At 47.5% G+C, this 20,802-nt stretch overlaps 1 protein-coding gene across 4 annotated transcripts in view; it reads right to left on the minus strand.

Moving 5' to 3' along the window:
• Window positions 1-20,802, minus strand: part of PLCG2 (phospholipase C gamma 2) — a 186,722-nt gene that overhangs the window by 115,106 nt on the left and 50,814 nt on the right. Inside the window, exon 1 of one of the 4 annotated variants that reach the window (XM_032156340.2) lies at window positions 17,623-17,651. The exons of 2 other annotated variants lie outside the window; for them this stretch is intronic. In XM_032156340.2, the coding sequence (XP_032012231.1) occupies window positions 17,623-17,629 (7 nt within the window). In that variant the 5' untranslated portion in view covers window positions 17,630-17,651. Of the gene's footprint in view, window positions 1-6,168; window positions 6,266-17,622; window positions 17,652-20,802 lie in introns of those variants that run through there. One more of the 4 variants, XM_032156341.2, reaches the window with a different exon arrangement.

Genomic DNA, 20,802 nt, shown 5'->3' on the forward strand with positions numbered 1-20,802 from the left:
ACAAACACCCTTTGACGCCAGCTCTGCCCCAGGAAAGAGCTGCAGGCATCTGCCTTCATCAACCAGGACTTTATCATCCTGAACACCCCTCTCTTGCTTCTTCCCAAGACAAGTATTGGCTTATTCATCACACTTCTGAAATGATTATCCTTTCTCCACTGAGTGGCCTTTGCCCCTTTGTCAAAGATCAGTTGATGATATTTGTGTGGGTCTATTTCTGGGCTCTTGATTCTGTTCTACGAATCTGTCTATTCTTCTGGCAACATCACCTGTACTGATAACTGGAACATTAGAGTAAGTCTTGCAGTTCTCTGATTTCGCTCTACAATACTGTGTTTGCTACTCTGTATCTTCCACCTTTCCATATAAACTTTGGAATCACTTTGTCAATACCCACAGAATAACTTGCTGGGATTTTGTAATATTGTGACTTTTAATAAGATATACAGTCATCCCTCGGTGACTGTTGGGGATTGGTTCCAGGACCTTCCACAGATACCAAAATCCAAATAGATGCTCAAGCCTCTGATAAAAAATGGCAGAGTATTTGCATATAGCCTATGCACATCCCTCCATATACCTGAAATCCCTAGATTACTTTTAATACCTACTACAATGTAAATGTTACATAAGTAATTATACTGTATTGCTCAGGGAATAATGACAACAAAAAAGTTTGTCCATGTTCAGTAAGATGCAATTTTTTCAAATATTTTCAATCGACCATAGCTTAAATCCACAGATGCAGAATCCGCAAATACAGAGGACTGACTGTATGTATTTGGTCTCCAATCTCATTTTCTGGTACACAACTCCTAACACCCTTGGAATCTCCAGTGATAAGTATCTTTTTGTATGGCTGGGGGCTCCTAGATACCTCAGGATGAAGGTTGGCTGCCAGAGGAACCAATCATGTGATTAGAAGGTTGGAACTTTCAGCCCTACCCCCAACCTCCAGGAAGAAGAGAGGGGATAAAGATGGAGTTGGTCACCAATGGCCAATGATTTAATCAATCACGCCTTTGTAATGAGGCTATCATAAAAACCCAAGATGACAGGGCTTAGAGAGCTTCTTGGTTGCTAAACACATGGAAGTTTCTGGCAGGTGGCATGCCCAGAAAGAACATGGGAACCCTATTCCCCTCCCATATACCTTGCCCTATGCATCTCTTCTATCAGGCTGATCATCTTTATCTTTTGTAATATCATTTTAATAAACTGGTATACATGTTTCCCTTAGTTCTGTCAGCCACTCTAGCAAATTAATCAAACCCAAGGAGTAGGTTATTGGAACCTCAATTTATAGGCAGTCAGTCAAAAGCATAAGCCACAACTTGGGCTTGTGACTGGCATCTGAAGTGGGAGAGAGTCTTGACGGACTGAGCTCTCAACCTGTGGAATCTGATTCTAGCTCCAGGTAGATAGTATCAGAATTGAATTGAACTAGAGGACACCAAACTGGTGTCCAATGGAGAACTGTTTGCTTGATGTGTGGGGGAAAAAAACCATACACATCTGGTGTCAAAAGTGTTGAGTACAGAGGAAAGAGGGAAGAGAAAGAAAAAAAACACACCTTGGTTTTTCCTTTCTCTGAGGTGAAGTGTTTTGTGCTGTATTGAATGTGAATGGAAAAAAAAACTTTTCTTGTATCTCTATTAGATTTTGGTTGAGATTGTGTTGAATCTATAGATGAAGCCAGGAAGAACTGATATCTTGAAAATACTGAGTCTTCCTATCCGTGAACATGCATTATCTACTCATGATCCTTTTAAGCATTAGCCATAAGCCAGACGTTCTCCTGGATGTACTTGATCCTGGCCCTCAAGGGTCTTAGAGATACAGTAGCCTCATCCTTGAGGATAAAAATAAATGCCATATAGCAAAACTCTTACAGAGCACTCTGTGTTAGGCAGAGTGCTAATGTTTTGCATGTTATAATAGGTTGGTTCCCTGGAAGGTGAGCCTGAGTCAGGGATTCCTCAAGTGTTTACTAGGGGAGTGCAGGAGTGGGATGTGGAGGAAAATAAAGTTAAACAAGGCTGTGGTCCCACTTTGGGATGCGCTTCACCCTGACTGTATAGGGAGTGGCGGGGGGGATGTCTGGAGCATGAATCACACCAGAGAAGTAGGTCCTCCTGAAAGAAGGGAGGCCAGTCCTTCTTGTCCTCCCTGCCAGTCAGTCATTGGCTTGGCTTACAGCCACTACAACCTCCTAGGTGATGCAGCTTTCTTCTAGTGAGAGCAGTGCCTTGAAGAACTGGCACCTGTGAGCCACAACACCCAACACTCCTAGCAGTTGGGAAATGGCCCTCAAGCCTGGTAATGGGAGCTGAGTGGGGCACAACAGCATCCTCTATATTAACTCATCATTCCTCACAAGAACACTATGAGGCAGGTACCATGACTGCCCCTGTTTTATAAATGAGGAAACTGAGATGTGGAGAAGTGAAGTATCTTGGCCACGGTCACCAGTCACAAGTGGAAGAGCCAGCATTTGAACCATGACTCATAGCCAAGCAAGTGACTCTAAGAAGCCATATAAGAATATGCAGCTCTCTCTGTGGTTTTCTATCTGGTAATCAGCAAAGTCTGAGGGGGTCGGTGGGCATTTTTGTTGACATCCCCATCCCTTGATCTTACATCAGGCAGGGGCATCTTGGTGAATGATGATCCCACTACCCACAGGGGTGCAGAGCTGCAAGAAGAGCGGTCAGGCCCAATGTGCTCAACCTAGTGCATCCATGCCACCTTTCTGACCCGAGGCTGGGAACAAGATTCTAGTGCAGGGGCTGCAAATTCATGTTCCCAAGAGCTACCCAAGTCATGAGGAGCAGTGTGGCTACTGATGAGGTGGACAGACTCTGGAACCAGCTCACCTGGGCCTGGAGTCCCAGCTCCCCAACTTATAGCAGATAGCTTTGGACAGTGACTTCAATTCTCTGTGCCTCTGCTTCTTCATGTGAACAACAGGACTGATAGTGATACTTACCACACAGTGCTCTTGTGGGGATTAAATGAGTGCGTGTCTGTACATGTGTGTTTGTCAATTAAAATTGTACCTGGCAAAACAAAGATGTAGAGGGAAAAAAACAAAGATGTAGAAACTTCTCTGTACTTGTTAGCAACTGAATCAAGCTGGACACAAATAAGGCATAAAAAATAACATGGGACAGGGAACACTGGCTCATGCCTATAATCCCAGCACTTTGGGAGGTTGAGGCAGGAGATCATTTGAAACCAGAGAGTTCAAGACCAACCTGGGCAACAAAGCAATACCTCATCTCTACAAAAATAATAGAAAAAATAAACCCAGTTAGCCAAGTGTGCTGGTGCACACCAGTACTCTCAGCTACTAGAGAAGTTGAGGCGGGAGGATTGCTTGAGCTCAGGAGTTTGAGGCTGCAATGAGCTGTAATCACAACACTGCACACCAGCCTGGCAAGAGAGCAAGACCCTGTCTCAGAAAAAAAAAAAAAAGAAATAAAGAACACGGTGTCTCGATTTATTTGCTGCGAACATTAAAGAGGCAGATCCTTATGTACCGACATGACAAAAACTCCTTGACGACCTACGTAAATAGGAGACTAGATGTATACATCCATGTGTGTACACACATACATGCCCATGTGCACATGCACATATTATATACAGGTGTCCATCACTATGCAAATTCTCACTATCTGAAAGTCTACTATAAGTTATTAACTCTTTAATGTGAAATGCACCATGCAGATCACAGACCTGCTGTACCAGGTTCATGAGCACCTAGGTGCCAATGAAAACAGTGAAGGTGTGGGCCAGGCACAGTGCCTCAAGCCTGTAATCCCAGCAATTTGGGAGGCACAGGCGGGCAGATCACTTGAAGTCAGGAGTTTCAGACCGGCCTGGCCAATGTGGCAAAACCCTGTCTCTACTAAAAATACAAAAATTAGCTGGGCATGGGGGCATGTGCCTGTAATCCCAGCTACTAGGGAGTCTGAGGCAGGAGAATCACTTGAACCCATTGTGGGGGTACAGACGTAGCAGTGAGCCAAGATCACACCACTGCACTCCAGCCTGGGCAACAAGAGTGAAACTCCATCCGAAAGAAGAAAGAAAACAAAGGAAAAGAAAAACGAAAAGGTGGCCGGGCGCGGTGGCTCATGCCTGTAATCCCAGCACTTTGGGAGGCCGAGGCGGGCAGATCATGAGGTCAGGAGATCGAGACCATCTTGGGTAACATGTGAAACCCCGTCTCTACTAAAAATACAAAAAAAAAAATTAGCCCAGTGTGGTGGCGGGCACCTGTAGTCCCAGCTACTCGGGAGGCTGAGGCAGGAGAACGGTGTGAACCCGGGAGGCAGAGCTTGCAGTGAGCCGAGGTCACACCACTGCACTCCCGCCTGGGCCACAGAGCAAGATGCCTTCTGAAAAAAAAGAAAAAAAAGAAAAGAAAAACGAAAAGGAAAAGGAAACAGAAATGGAAACGGAAACAGAAAAGGAAAGGAAAGGCGTGTCTGTCTGCAATGGAAGAGAAGCAGTTAGATGCACAACGAATGGCACATCAAACCTGGCATCCTGCCCATTTTATTGAGTTCTTCTTTCATCCTAGCATTTGCTTCTGACAAGCAAACTACCAACTAGAGTCCAATTTAAAGGAATCTTTAGTATTTTAAACAGATCATTTCATTGTTTTTTCCATTACAGTACAAGGTAGTTGGAGGATAGAATAATATCATAATTCAGAACCATTGCCATATAGTATCCTATGTACTTTTTGCAAACATGCTTAGTAATGAGTTCACTGAAGCACCCAAAAATTGGGTATTTGTTGCTGTAGATGCTTTGTATTCATGCAAAAAATATCGGTGGGCTGATTTTAGGTACTTAAGGTTGTTAAGTGATACTAAGGAAACTGGCTGGGGTGTTTCAATCAGTTGGTAACACATCAGCACTTGTCTCTGTGTAATATGATGTAATATACTGCAATCCAAAAATGTTCCTCTCCAGTGTGTTTTCAGGAAAGTACTGGATTCGGCTAAGAAGGAATGTGCCTATTTGTAGGTGCGCACGTGTGTGTGTAAAGGTGTGAGAAAGGGTACCAAAAGATTTCCACCAACTTGCTGACAACAGGCACTACCAGTGAGAAGGAGATGGGCAAATGATGGTCAAGGAGGGCTTTATCTGCAAGGGTTCAAATTTTTGCCAACGGCTCATAGTGACTAAAGCACTTTATTCTCAAAGTAGGCTGTGGTCAGCAGACCTCAGGCCATGCACTCTTGCATGGTGGGGCTCAGTGGCTGAGTTTCCTGCTTGAAGAAAGTGAGATAACCCAGCCACAGAAATGAGGCTTCATCTTTGCACAACCCCACCCCCTTCCCAGCATCACCTCGGGTTTTCCCAGGTCCACCCCACCCCCACCGCCCATCCCTCCACTCCCATCCCCTGCAAACCACCCCCCACACATCAAGTCTCCTGGAGTCAGCCTCAAAGGCTGGCACCCCACTCTAGCCACCCTCCCTTGGCCCTCCCTGCCTACCCATCACCTTCTGGCACACCCTTGGGGATTTTTGGCCCCTCCAGACATTTCATAGCTTCCTCTCACTCCCCGCTTTACACCCCTGACCCCTTTGCTGGCCAGGCCATGCCCTGTTCTTCAAGCTCCCATTTCCTTCCTCCTCCCACTACTGATTCTCTGTCTCTCTCAGGCTCCCTGCACCCCTGGAAGGTCCTCCCACCCCTGACACCAGGAACATGGCTTTTTCCCCAATTCCCACACATGGCCTCAAGGGGCACCACACCTGACAATAAGCTTAACAAAAATTTCTCTCTGGAAGCTCAAGACATATTCAAGCGAGCAAACAGACAGAAGGCTTGGGCACCTTCCCACACATATCCCACCCTCTTTTCTGACTTTCAGTCATTCAGTCAACCACGCAGTCACAGAACCCCACGCTAAGCGCTAGGGATGCCACACTGCAGAGACAGACACAGTCCTGCCCTCAGACAGCTCCGAGTCTGGGAGGGAGGGCAGGCCCTGTCCAGGCCGGCATATGATACGTGGAAATCCACATCTCCATCCACATCAGGAGTGCAACAGAGTCCACACTGGGGCTCCTCCCCAGCAAGGGGAAGAAAGGCTTCTCTGAGCATATGCATCCTGGCTGAGTTCTGCAGACTGGAGCTCACCTGGGAAGAGGAGAAAGCCTCCCTTTGTAGGGAGTTCTGGAGTACAAAGACCCTGGTTCAAATCCTGGCTTGTACTCCCCAGGGGTGCACAGGAACCGGGCACGTTGCATTCCTTCTCTTTGCTGTTGCCTCCTCTGTACAAGCAGTGATGCTTATCATTGAGTTGTCATGCAAACCAAATGAAATAACATGAAATAAAAACCACATGGCACCAGGAGGGCTCCACCGAGGTGAGTTTAGCTAGTAACTAGGCTGAATGGTTTTCTGTACCACCTTGCAACACCAGCTTCCCAGCTGCTGGTGGTTTCACTTTAAGTAAAAAGCCCCAGCGTTTCTTACTGACCTCAGCCAAGGACCCTGCTTTAAGGAAAACGAAAGGTGTTAGGTTATTTCACACATGCAGCAGCGTCTGACAGGGCAGCTGGGGGAATAGGTGAGATGCACAGCAGAACATGTAATGACAGAAGGGGCTTCCAAGGCACACACGGTAGAGCAGAAAGAGCCCAGCTCTAGAAGGATCTAGCAGGCATGAGTTAAATCCAGCTCTTCCTCTCCTGGCTGTATGAAGAAGCCTCTATTCTGGCTTACTGTCTATCTTCTCATCTATAAAACGGAAAAAGAACATACACCCCATAGAGATATATCTGAAAAAAACTTTGCAAAAGGTAAAGTTTACAGCCGGGCACAGTGGTTCATGCCTGTAATCCCAGCACCTTGGTAGGCCGAGGTGGGCAGATCACTTGAGGTCAGGAGTTTGAAACCAGCCTGGCCAACATGGTGAAACCCTGTCTCTACTAAAAATACAAAAATTAGCTGGGCGTGGTAGTGAGCGCCTGGGTGCCTGTAATCCCAGCTACTCAGGAGGCTGAGGCAAATGGCTTGACCCCGGGAGACAGAGGTTGAAGTGAGCCAAGATTGTGCCACTGCACTCCAGCCTAGGCGATACAGTGAGACTCTATCTCAATAAATAAATAAATAAATAAATAAATAAAGTTTACTTTTTAGCCTGCAGATAGGGGGTGGGGCTGCCCTTATCTTCTTTGTTAAAAAGATAATAAACAACAGAGTTGTTGTGGCTGCGCTGACAGCAGAGGGGAGAACCAGTGTCCTGCTTCCGTGTGAAGAGATTCTTCGCAGATCATTATGCTCAAATAATTAGGTCTGTGATTCTCATGCTTCATATTCATGCAGAACTATTCAATAGATAAGAGTTTTAAGTGATGCTGGGAAACTGGTACTTCTCTCCCCTCTGGGACTCCCCCTCCCCAAGAGAGGAAGGGACCACTCCCTGGAAAAAGGAACTGAGGATACTCAGCTCAGACTCTTCGTCTTGTTCTAGCTGGATCCACCCCTAAGGAACCACGTGCCCCGCCCTGTTCCCTGCCACTCGGAAGGGAGCTGCCTCCAAGACAAGGGTCCCCAATCCCCAAGCCATAAACGGGTACCTGTCTGTGGCCCGTTAGGAATCGAGCCGCACAGCAGGAGGTGAGCAGGGGTCTAGCGAACATTACTGCCTGAGCTCCGCCTCCTGTCAGATCATCAGCGGCATTAGATTCTCACAGGAGTACAAACCTTATTGTGAACTGCGCATGTGAGGGACCCAGGTTGCACACTCCTTATAAGAATCTAATGCCTGATGATCTGTCACTGTCTCCCATCACTCCCAGACAGAACTGTCTAGTTGCAGGAAAACAAGCTCAGGGCTCCCACTGATTCTACACTATGGTGAGCTGTATAATTATTTCATTATATATTACAATGTAAACATAATATAAATGAAGTATACAATAAATGTAATGCCCTTGAATCACCCTGACACCATCCCTCCAGGCCAACCTGGCCCATGGAAAAGTTATCTTCCACAAAACCGGTCCCTGGTGCCAAAAAAGTTGGGGACTGCTGCTCTGAGACACCTATAGGCATCCACCCAGGCCATGACAGGGTGGGCAGGTCAGGGGCCAGGTGTCAGGCTCAATTCTAAGCGTGCTCTCCAGGCAGCCATCTCATCGCCCGTCGATGATTGCCGATGTTTCATTTCTCAATCATTTCCAAACTCCGGAGACAATGAGAAAATGAGGAGCTTTATGTGCTCACCACCAACACCCCCAACATGGGCCATTAAATAATTCTTTATTATTTTTTGGAGACAAGGTCTCGTTCTGTCACCCAGGCTGGAGTGCAGTGGCACAATCACAGCGCACTGCATCCTTGAACTCCTAGGCTCAAGGGACCCTCCTGCCTCAGCCTCCCAAAGCCAGGTGACTGGGACTACAGGCATGCACCACCACACCTGGCTAAGTTTTCTCTTTTTAGCAGACACAAGGTCTCACGATGCTGCCTAGGCTGGTCTCAAATCCCTGGCCTCAAGTGATCCTCCCATTTTGGTTTCCCAAAGTGTTGGGATTACAGGCATGAGCCACCACGCCCGGCCTAAATGTTCATCATTTTACTGCCATTTAAACTTGATGTTTTCACCCTCCTGCTGGAAATTAAATTTAAATAGTGCCCACCTTTGTTATGTCTTAACTGTAGTATATTTTAAAATATATTGAAAAAATACATACCTGGTACCTCTAAACTGTGAAATCAAGTTTCTTTTCTATACAAAATTAAGTTTAAAAATAGTGAATCAATATTAAAATAAGTATTTGATATAAAACAGTACTGGTGGTATGCAAATATAATAAAAATCATTAAGGCAATTTAAAGGAAGGGCTCATTACTTTATATACAGCCTATTAGTATTTTAATAGGCTAATTCTGCTTTTCTTTAAACCGGTACTGTATATCAAAATTACACAGAAAACTCTCATTATACGAAGACTATATATAGATTTTTTCTTCATCACACATGGACTGACCAGTTTTGGGGCGTGGTTTGGAGCCATATGACATTATTTCTCAAACTGCAAACATTTGTTTATCAACCTTATAAGGTTTGTTGTATCTGCCTACTGCTGATACTATTTATGTGATAGTTTTCTTTAAATCAATTCACCGTTTTCACCTGAATTGATGCATGTTAAGAGTGATTTTATGTTTTTGGCAAAAAGAAAACCAATAACACTCACCATATACAACAGGAACTGCAAAATAGTAAAATCAGTGGAAACGAGACAATATTATTAAATTCTACCTAGAAATAGTTGTCTGCTGGAAACAAAACCCTCGGCTTGGTTCTGTGAGTCATAAAGGGAAATAAGAAGCCTTTAAGAGAGGCACAAAGCCAATTAGCCATCCAAGACTCACCGATGGAGACAGGAGTCAGAGTGGTGTCACCTAAAGAGAGGAATCAGTCACCAGGACCAGAGGAAAGGCCACAGAAGTGGCCCCATGTTTAAAGCCTTGACCCTTACATGCACCATGTGTGCATTTTACATCTATGTTATTTACATATATATAGATATAGATATATTTAATTTTACTTTAAGTTCTGGGATACAAGTGTGGAACGTGCAGGTCTGTTACATAGGTGTACATGTGCCATGGTTGTTTGCTGCACCTATCAACCCGTCATCTAGGTTTTAAACCCTGCATGCAATAGGTATTTGTCCTAATGCACTCCCTCCCCTTGCCCCCACCCCCTGACAGGCCCTGGTGTGTGATGCTCCCCTCCCTCTGTCCATGTGTTCTCATTGTTCAACTCCCACTTATGAGTGAGAACATGTGGCGTTTGGTTTTCTATTCCTGTGTTAGTTTGCTGACAATGATGGTTTCCAGCTTCATCCATGTCCCTGCAAAGGACATGAACTCATTCTTTTTTATGTCTGCAAGTTATATTTTAATAAAGACATTTCATATCTTTCAGGCTGGCAACAGGCTCACGCCTGTAATCCCAGCACTTTGGGAGGCCAATGCAGGCAGATCACATGAGGCCAGGGGTTCAAGACCTGCCTGGGTAACATGGTGAAACCCCATCTCTACTAGAAATATAAACATTAGCCAGGCATGGTGGCGGGTGCCTGCAGTCCCAGGTGCTTGGGAATCTGGGAGGTTGAGGCAGGAGAATCACTTGAACCCAGGAGGCGGAGAATGCAGTGAGCCAAGATCAAGCCAGTGCACTCTCGCCTGGGCAACAGAGCCAGACTCCGCCTCAAAAAAAAAAAAAAAATGTGTATCTTTCAAAGAGAGACACGTTAAAATTTTGGAAATGGAGTTGGTGTAAGAAATCGTTACATTGCTTCAGTCTCTTGACTATGATGGTAGATATAGGATGCTACGCATGTGACAAAATTGTACATAACTAAACACACACAAGTACAAGGAAAATGGGGGAAAATCTGAATAAGACTGGCAGTGGGTTCTAGCAATGTTGTCAATATTAATATCCTGGTTGTGATACTTTACTACAGTTTTGCAAGACATTACCATTGGGGATGACTAGGTAATGTCCACATGAGATCTCTCTGTATTATTTCTTACAACTTTATGTCAATCTTCAATTATCTCAACAAAAATTCCAATGGAAAAAAATGCACAGCATCAAGGAGAAAAAAAAAAAAAAAAAAAAGACACGTTGGTACCAAACAGATGTTCTTGTCATAATCAGAAAGACAGAAAGGGAACTGAGAAGGAAACCACGCTCCCAACCTTGGCTCAGGCTCCCTAGGCACCGCCTGTTGTTCATGCTTTGCCGTGGCACCCATGACACAGGGGTCCCCGCAGAGAGCATCCCTTACTCCTCCCAGGGGATTCACCAGCCAGCTCTGGGCTCCGCCTTCTGCCAGGACCTGTCCTATTTCCTGCCCAGCTAGAAATAGATGTTCATGCAGCCTCCTGATAAGCCGGGCACTGAAACCCAGAGGAAGTGGCCTGCAGGGTGCTCACTTGTTTGGAAAAGGCAAAGGTCACACAGCTATAGAAGCCAGCTGGGACCACAATTCCTAGGAACGTCAGCAAGGAGTTGAGGTAGTCTGAGCACTGGCAGAAGAGTAAATGCAGACTTCCCTTTCAACAACAGCCTTTCATTTGATCACATGCTTTTCTGACTTCCATCTGAAGCAGCACTGCATGTATATGTATTCTCGTTCTTTGAGTTTGCTAGTTTGTCTTTTTTTGTTTTTGTTTGCTTTTTACAGCAAAAGAAAGGTTCCGAGAATACAGACAACTACCTTAACTTGGACTGCCTGGAGTAAATTCTAGAGTTCTAACTGAAGTTGAGTCTTCCCATGGAGAACGCTGGTCCTCAACTTCCTACTAAGGACCTTTCGGCTTCAGAGAAAACCAAAGAGGAGAAAAGGGAAGGGAAACCACATGTACAGAAACACGGAGTACATGCCGGTGTGCACGGCAGGGGTCCTGACACCTGTGCACTCATGTAAGGCTGAGATGATTGTCTTCCTTCCACAGGTGGGAAGGCTGAAGCAGAGAGAGTCACTGACTCATCCAAGGTCACAATGGTTGAGCCAGCACTTGAACCTGAATGGCCAGGCTCCACAGTTTGCACTCATTTCTGAGACAGAGTGTTGCTCTTTTGCTGAGGTTGGAGGGCAGTGGCACAATCTCAGCTCACTGCACCTCAGCCTCCTGAGTTCAAGCGATCCTCCTGCCTCAGTCTCCCAAGTAGCTGGGACCAAAGGCGTATGCCACCATACCCGGCTAATTTTTGTATTTTTGTTGGAGATGGGGTTTCACCATGTTAGCTAGGCTGGTCTCAAACTCCTCACCTCAGGTGATCCACCCACCTCAGCCTCCCAAAGTGCTGGGATTACAGCCGTGAGTCACCTTGCCCGGCCCAAAGCTTGCACTCTTAACCACTACCAAGGGAAGGATGAAGTGAGAAGCCAAGATCCAAAGTGCTCTCCCCTGCAGACAGCAAGAATCTCTTGGCTCCTTCAGTGGGAATACGAGCCCATGGCTGACACATGGGCCAATACAGGGCACCAGGAGATCCACAATCCAGTCCCACTGCCACTACCTTACTGTGTGACCTTGGGAGAGTCATTTTACCTCCCTGGGCCTCAGTTTCCCCATCTGAGAAATGCAGGGATTGGGTGAGCTGTGTGATTTGGGATAGTTTCTAGGGTATGAAAACAGTAGTTGACACCAATTTAGGATGAAAATGGCTCTGGTCTTGTCCTTGGTGGCCGTGGAAAGAAAGTATAAATGGGTAATGTTGGGGGTTGAACTGCATCCCCCAAAAAGATATATAGAAGTCCAGTCCCTGGTATGTGTGAATGTGGCCTTCTTTGGAAATAGGGTCTTTGCAGATGTAGTCAAGATGAGCTCATGCTGGATTAGGGTGGGTCCTAACCCAAGACTAGTGTCCTTATAAGAGGGAAATTTGGACAGAGACACACACAGAGGGAGAGATGGGAATGCCATATCCACCAGCCAAGGGACACCCAGGGTCACCAGCAGCTACCAGAGACCAAGAAAAGGAGAGGAAGGATCCTCCCCTAGAGCCTCCAGTGGAAGCACGGCCCTACCAACACCTTGATTTCAGACTTCAAAGCTCCAGACTGCAAGGGAGTACGTTTCTGTTTTAAGTCCCTCAGTTTGTGGCACCTGTGTTATGGCAGCCACAGGACACTAATATAGGTAATAACATGGTTTTCTTATTATCTTCAATTATTATTATTATTATTATTATTATTATTACATTTGAGGCCGAGTCTTGCTGTGTCACCCAGGCTAGAGAGCAATGGCACAATCTCAGCTCACAGCAACCTCCGCCTCCCATGTTTAAACGATTCTCATACCTCAGCCTCCCAAGTAGCGTCACCACACTCGGCTGATACTTGTATTTTTAGTAGAGACGAGGTTTTGCCGTGTTGGCCAGGCTGGTTTCAAACTCCTAACCTCAGGTGATCCACCCGCTTCGGCCTCCCAAAGTGCTGGGATTACAGGCGTGAGCCACCACTTCACGCCTGTGAAGAGCCCGGCCACCTTCATTATTATTATAACAGCTACTTACTAACTGTTCGCTGTACATAATGTACTATATTAATTGCTTCACCTAAATTATCCAATTTCATGACAGCCACCCTATGACAGAGGAGTCATTATTATACCCATTTTGCAGACATAAAATTCTAGCACTCAAAGCAGACAAGGAGCTTGTCCAAGGTCACACAGTGAATCAATAACAGAGCTGACACCAAACCAAGTAAGTGGCACCTGGAAGGCCACTTCCTCCTCTTTGGGTACCTCCACCTCCTCTCACTGAGAAAAGGAGTGTTCATGACACCAGGAGGTGGGCAATGGGCCTTTCCCCTGCCCACGGGGTCTGTTCTCCAGAGAGCAGATTACAGCAAAGACTTGCCACTTTCGCAGTAGTACCCAGTTCTGCAATGAACCACGGCTGCCTCTCCATCCACCCAAGAGGAATCCAGAGTTAGCCATAAAAGACCAAAGGAACAAGTAAAAACTCCTCAGCTCATGGCCAAGAAGCTCTGGGGGCTGGCAGGAGGTTTTGTTAAAGGAGACTGTCCTCGTCCTGGGAATCCTTGTAAAGGGGAGCCACGCCTTGGTCCAGTGCGTTCTCCTCCCCGCCCTGCTCAGATCTCACCCTGGCCCAGGTGGGTCCTACCAGAATCTTCCTCTCAGGAACATCCCTCATGGCGCCCCAGCTCTGAAACCCCTAACAGCAGCAGCAGCTCTGCAGATCCAGGGTCTATCAATCACGTGACAAGTGCTCTCTGTCCATCATCTCAGCAGTCTCTCCCACAGCCCTAAGTAACCACCATTATGATCACCTCCATTTTGCAGAAGGGGAAACTGAGGCTCAGGCAGGCTGGGCAAGCCGGGGTCTGAGTCCTGCCAGTCTAGCTGCAGACCCAGAGTTCTCCAACACCACCTGCGCTGGCTCCTGGGCTGAGACTCTTACACAGACCGGCCTCACAATTCTGCCAGCAGCCAGCAGAACACAGAGCCCTGCTGAGGTCAAGTTCAGGGCAGAAACACCTACCGGGACAGAGAACAAACCAGGTCCCCCTTATTGAACATTTAATAGGTGTCAGAGCTGACCTCAACCTCTCTTTAATCCTCCCACTAACCTTGAGAAGAAAGCCCCATTTTCCAGAGACAGCCCAGGAAGATGACGTCACCCATTCAAGGCCAACTGGCTGGGTTTTGATGCCAAACACACCAGGGTAATCTGTGGGGGTGGCCCGCAGTGGGAGGCCTGGAGACAAGGTAAGTCCAGTTACCTCCTGTCCCCATTCCCATGTTCCAGAAGCTGCTCCCCGAATGACCTCTCAGAAAACCTTGGTGTGAACCCGCCAACTTCTGGCTAAATATGAATCCTTCCTTTGAAGTCAGGTAAGCCTCTGCAGACAGAGAGATGCCAGAAGCACTCAGCACTCCCATCACCAAAGCCAATCATTAGGTGAGACACACAGGAGGCCGGGCGCCGTGGCTCATGCTTGTAACCCCAGCACTTTGGGAGGCCAAGGCAGGAAGACTGCTCGAGCAGTCTCGAGTTCCGAGACCAGCCTAGGCAATACCCTAACCTTGGCTGTAAGTCCCCATCTCTACAAAAAAAATATATAAAAATTACTCAGGACTGGTGGTGCATGCCTGTGGTCCCAGCCACTCAGGAGGATGAGGTAGGAGCATTTCTTGATTCTAGGAGGTGGAAGGTACAGTGAGCTGTGATCACACCACTGCACTCCAGCCTGGGTGACAGAGTGAAATCCTGACAAAAAAAACCATCCTAAAATTGAAATTAAAAAAAAAAAAAAAAAAAAGGGGTACTTTCACTAAGACTGTGGCCCCCCACCCTTGGCCTAGTGGCACCTTTAAAGGGTGATTTTCGTTCTGGGGTTGCTGAACCCCAAACGTATAGGTATCCTCGTGCTGTGGGCTCTTCTCACAGACCAGAGTCAGGGAAGGAATGGGTTCTGCGAGGTGGGTGCCAGCAGGAAAGCACCCTCACCTTGGCTGTAAGTTCCCCACGCGACACCCCCTCTCTGAGAGGCTGCCTTCTGCTTCTGGACTTCCCTTTCCAGGTCCTCATCACATCTCACAAGCGTGACTCATTCCCCTGAGTTTCTGTCATGGCCCCAGCAGCAAGCTGGGCACACAGGAGGCCTTCAAGTATTGGCTGACCACTGGCTGCCTGGGCCTCGCACGCTGACACCTTCCTATCTGGGCACTTACCCTGCTCTCTTATGGCTAATGGGTCACCCACAGATTCTCCCACTAGCTCCAAGGAAGGCGGGCCTCTGCCTCATTCTCCAGCTTTGCAAGAATGGGGTCTGATCCTCACGCAGTCAACTGGATATCAGACCACTCACAGAAGTCTAATTAAAATGGTAGATTCTGGCTGGGCGCAATGGCTCATGCCTGTAATCCCAGCAGTAAGGGAGGCCGAGGCAGGAGAATGGCTTGAGCTTAGCAGTTTGAGACCAGCCTGGGCAACATGGCAAAATCCCATCTCCACAAAAAATACACACACACACACACACACACACACACACACACACACACACACAAATTAGCTTGGCATGGTAGTGCACTTCAGTAGTCCCAGCTACCTGGGAGGATGAGGTGGGAGGATAGCTTGAACCCAGCAGATAGAGGTTGCAGTGAGCCATGATCATGCCACTGCACTCCCACCTGGGTGATAGAGTGAGACCGTGTCTCAAAAAAAGGCAGGGTGGGGACAGATTCTGCTCAAAAAGGAAAAGAAGAGCATGCATTAGGGAATATTCACTTATCCTCTTTTGCTTAAACCGAGGATTATTCCTAAAATGTGGCCACCATGTGGAGCGGAGGCCAGGAGAGAGGCTCGGATGGTGCCTGCCACCTCCGACCACTACCACTGTAACATTGATGGTGAATATCCCCCCAAGTGTTCATTCACCATGAGTCAGGCACTGAGCAACGGCTTTATGTGCATTTCCTCATTTGAGCTTCACAGAATCGCCACAATATCACTATTCCCCCCGCACCATTTACCAAAGGAGAAGACTGAGGCCAGAGGACAACAAAGCCCACTGCTGGTAACTGTGTCCGAGTGCCCCGGCTCAACAGTGGGGCATGACTGGTTCCAACAAGACAGCAGCCTGCAGAAGTCAGTCCCTTCCCCTAGGGCAAGAGGAGTCACCCCTGCCCCCGCTTTGCCTGTGCAAATGAGTCTTCATTTGTGGTTAGCAAGCCAGCCCTTCATTTCCCCACCAGGCTCAGAGTTTTGCAAACCAAAGTTGGGGGATGGCTAGCGTGGCCTCCCAGCAGTTCCTGTTACAGACAGCTAGAAGGTAAGAGCCTTCCTTCCCTTTCAGAGAAGGCAGGATTGGGGCAAGAGCGGGGAGCCTCCCGGGGTCCCCATTACCCTCCAGCCCAGGCACTTCTGGCCTAAGTTCCCACTAACACAAGGATCTGAGTCCCACTCAGGGGGTACAAATGCCTGTCGGACTCCACAGCTTAGGGCTGAAATCTACCTGCGTCCCTCTTTCCCAGCACTGGCCAGAGACCCAGCCAGGGGTCCCAACTGGAGTATGGGGTTGGATGAGGTTCAAATACTAACCCCACCATGTCCCCAGCTGTAAAACTGAGACAAATAGACAGGGCCAGTTACGTGGCATTGACATGAGGATTTAAGGAGACCTAGTTCATGGCCAAGGGCTTAGTGAAGTGCCCGGCACACAGCCTGTGTTTAAACGTTTGCTGCTATTATCCACAGATTCTCACGATGATGGTCACGTCCGTTCATTCAGCCATTCAGTCAACAAAGAGCAGGTGAAAGCCAACTTGCCAGGCACTGTTCTGGAAGCTGGCGATACAGCTATGAATAAAACAGACCAAATTCCTGGCCTTGAAGAATTACATTCTAATGGGGGAGACAGAGACAAGTCAATATTTATTACATTTGGCAATCATAAGTGCTACAAAAACTAAACCAAAGAAGAGCAAAGCATGGTGGGTGACCAGGAGGGAGGGGCTCTCATAGAAGGTGTTATCAGGGAGGCCTCCCCAGAGGTGGTGACATCTGGGCTGATGTCTGAGATAGGATATTCCAAGCAGAGCAAATAGTAAATGCAAAGGCCCCAAGATGGAAATGTGTATGGTATGTTCTAGGAAGAGCAAGGTTGTCACCAGCTGGGACACACTGCATATGCTCTCTGAAACCCTCTGACCTCCAGTGCCTGTCCATCTCCCCTCTCCTGCCTGGACATCCTAGTCACACCGTCTCTGCACTTGCATGTACCCTCAGTCATCCAGGAGCCCGATGCCCCCCTCACCCTTCCCATCCCCCTCCACTATCACACACTGTGTCCATCAGTCTCCTCTAGGGTCCTCTGGAGTCAGCTGCAGCCCTTGGGAGGTGATTTTGCCATTTCATTCATATATATAAATATATAAAATATATGTGTATATATATATACACACACACACACACACACACACAACACATATACGTATACACACACACACAACACACATATGTATACACACACACACACACGAACATCACATTTTTTGTTGTTGTTTTTTAAGACAGAGTCTTACCAGGCATGGGGGCTTATGCCTGTAATCCCAGCACTTTGGGAGGCTGAGGCGGGCAGATCACTTGAGGTCAGGAGTTCCAAGACCAGCATGGCCAACATGGTGAAATCCTGTCTCTAATAAAAATACAAAAATTAGCCAGCGGTGGTGGCATGCGCCTATAATCCCAGCTACTTGGAAGGCTGAGGCACGAGAAACGCTTGAACCCAAGAAGTGGATGTTGCAGTGAGCCAAAAGTAGCACCACTGCCCTCCAGCCTGGGCGACAGAGCAAGACTCTGTCTCAAGAAAAAAGCAGAAGAACAAGGCAAGACACTGCTGGAGTGAATGGCATGATCATAGCTCACGACAGCCTCACCCTCCAGGGCTTAGGTGATTTTCCCACCTCAGACTCCTAAGTAGCTGGGCCTACAGGCACGTGCCACCACGCCTGGCTAATTTTTTTACTTTTTGTAGAGAAAGGGTTTCATCATGCTACCCAGGCTATTCTCAAATGCCTGGGCTCAAGTGATCCCCCTGCCTCAGCCTCCCAAAGTGCCGAGATTATAGGCGTGAGCCACTACACCCAGCCACCATTATATATTTAATCTCTCCACTCCTTGAAGGCAAGACAGCACTGCTCATTCATGGGTCCACAGCAGGAAAGTGCCTGGCACCTAGTGGGGATGCCACCAAGAGGTAGAATAAGTCCCCTAGAGAGCGATTTGGCACTGACTACTGAGGCTGGAAATACACACACCCCCCCCGCCCACTCCACTCAGAGGTTCCTTCCCCGCCCACAGCTACCGCAGAACCCTCTGCAACTTCAAAGGAGAAGGACTCAGCACAAATGCCCAGCAGGAGAGAGTGGACAAATTGGCTCTTGTCACCAATGGAATGCTCTACAGCAATTCAAAAGGAAGAGATACCCCTACATATCGATGGAAATAAACAAAAACTATGTGCGATGTGGTGTCCTGGATGAATCCTGGAACAGAAGGAGAACATATGAGGAGAAACTGTTAAAGTCCAAATAAATTCTGGAACTTTGACAGTGATGTGGTAATGTTAATTTCTCACTTTTGGCAAAGGCATCATGGCAATATAAAACAGAGAAATGGGCCGGGTGTGGCGGCTCACACCTGTAATCCCAGCACTTTGGGAGGCCAAGGAGGGTGGATCACTGGAGGTTAGGAGTTTGAGACTAGCCTGGTCAACATGGTGAAACTGGCTGGGCATGGTGGCTCACGCCTGTAATCCCAGCACTGTGCGAGGCTGAGGCGGGCTGATCACGTGAAGTCAGGAGTTCGAAGCCAGCCTGACCAACAGGGTGAAATCCCGTCTCTACTAAAAATACAAAAATTAGCTGGGCATATTGGCGTGTGCACGTAATCCTAGCTACTCAGGAGGCTGAGGCAGGAGAATCACTTGAACCCGAAGGCAGAGGTTGCAGTGAGCCAAGATCGCGCCACTGCACTACAGCCTGGGCGACAAAGCCAGACTCTGTCTCAAAAAAAAAAAAAAAAAAAACTACTAACTACCCTATTAATGAATGAAAATCATAGATACAAAAAAGACACAGCAGAGGGGGCAGTCCTTGTCATCATTAAAAGCCAGGTCCTTTGCTTTTCTGACTATTCCTGAGACTAGCAATGTTTGAGATGATTGCCCACACAGGGAATTCGTTCCGTGATCTCCTGTAAAATCAGAATGCAGTTGGTAAGATACAGCCTCTTATCTCCTGACCTCATGATCCACCCGCCTCGGCATTCAGAAAAGAAAAAGGAATGCAAGTTAAGGGGAAAGAAATTCACATTTATTGAAACCTTCTATGTACCCGACTTCACCAGGCACTCAGGAAAATGCCGCATTGTTCAACCATCACAGCAGCTTCGGAAGGCTGAGGCTGTGACGGCTGGCTTCTATATGAAGAAACTGAGTCTCAGACAACTTTTATAACTTGTTTAAGGTTGTAAAAGCAGGTTTTCTCAAGACCCTCTGCTGACCCCAAAGGACTCGCTGATCAAAACTGCAGCTCATAAAAGCAAAGGAAGAGGCACCACACCACAGCACAGAATAAAAATGATGCTTCTCGGGCGGGCGCGGTGGCTCACACCTGTAATCCCAGCACTTTGGGAGGCCGAGGTGGGTGGATCACGAAGTCAGCAGATCAAGACCATCCTGGCTAACACGGTGAAACCCTGTCTCTACTAAAAATACAAAAAAATTAGCCAGGCGTGGTGACGGGTGCCTGTAGTCCCAGCTACTCAAGAGGCTGAGGCAGGAGAATGGCGTGAACTTGGGAGGCGAAGCTTGCAGTGAGCGGAGATCGCACCACTGCATTCCAGCATGGGCGACAGAGCAAGACTCTGTCTCAAAAAAAAAAAGACATTTCTCAACAGTCTGAAACAGACTTCACAAGTTGTCGGCCTGGGAACTGCATCAGGGTATAGGAGTGTTTTGTCAGGTCAAGATCATTTTGCTTATTTGTGTGTTTCAATGAGTCAACTTTTTTTTTTTTTTTTTTTTAGACGGAGTTTTGCTCTTGTTGCACAGGCTGGAGTGCAATGGCATGATCTCGGCTCACTGCAAGCTCCACCTCCCGGGTTCAAGCGATTCTTCTTCCTCAGGCTCTCAAATAGCTGGGATTACAGGCATCTGCCACCACGCCTGGCTGATTTTGCATTTTTAGTAGAGGCAGGGTTTCTCCATGTTGGTCAGGTTGGGCTCGAACTCCCAACCACAGGTGATCCAACCACCTTGGCCTCCCAAAGTGCTGGGATTACAGGCACGAGCCAACGTGCCTGGCCGAGTCAACGCTTTTTTTAAGTGAGGAGATTTCACAGTAACAACCTATATTTCCAGCTGCAGATCTGTGGACCCTGAGCCTGCAGCATGAGGTAGAATCTGTCCACTTTATAGCAGGTACACATGCACCGGCTCCCCGTTAACCTTGGTTCCCACCACCCTTAGATCTTTCCCATTGTGCAGCCTGTGTTTATTGTCATTTCTCCCCTAGATGCAATCTGCTTCTCTTATTTAGGTTACCTGTCCAGCTTCCTGCAGGTATTTGTGTTTCTGATCCCTCATCTGAAACAGAGGAAGTAGGATTTTAAAGAAATAAATGCAGGCCAGGTACAGTGACTCATGCCTGTAATCCCAGCACTTTGGGAGGCTGAGGTGGGCAGATCACCTGAGGTCAGGG

The sequence above is a fragment of the Hylobates moloch genome, unplaced genomic scaffold (assembly GCF_009828535.3).
Source record: "Hylobates moloch isolate HMO894 unplaced genomic scaffold, HMol_V3 SCAFFOLD_6, whole genome shotgun sequence".
Taxonomy (NCBI): Eukaryota; Metazoa; Chordata; class Mammalia; order Primates; family Hylobatidae; genus Hylobates; species Hylobates moloch.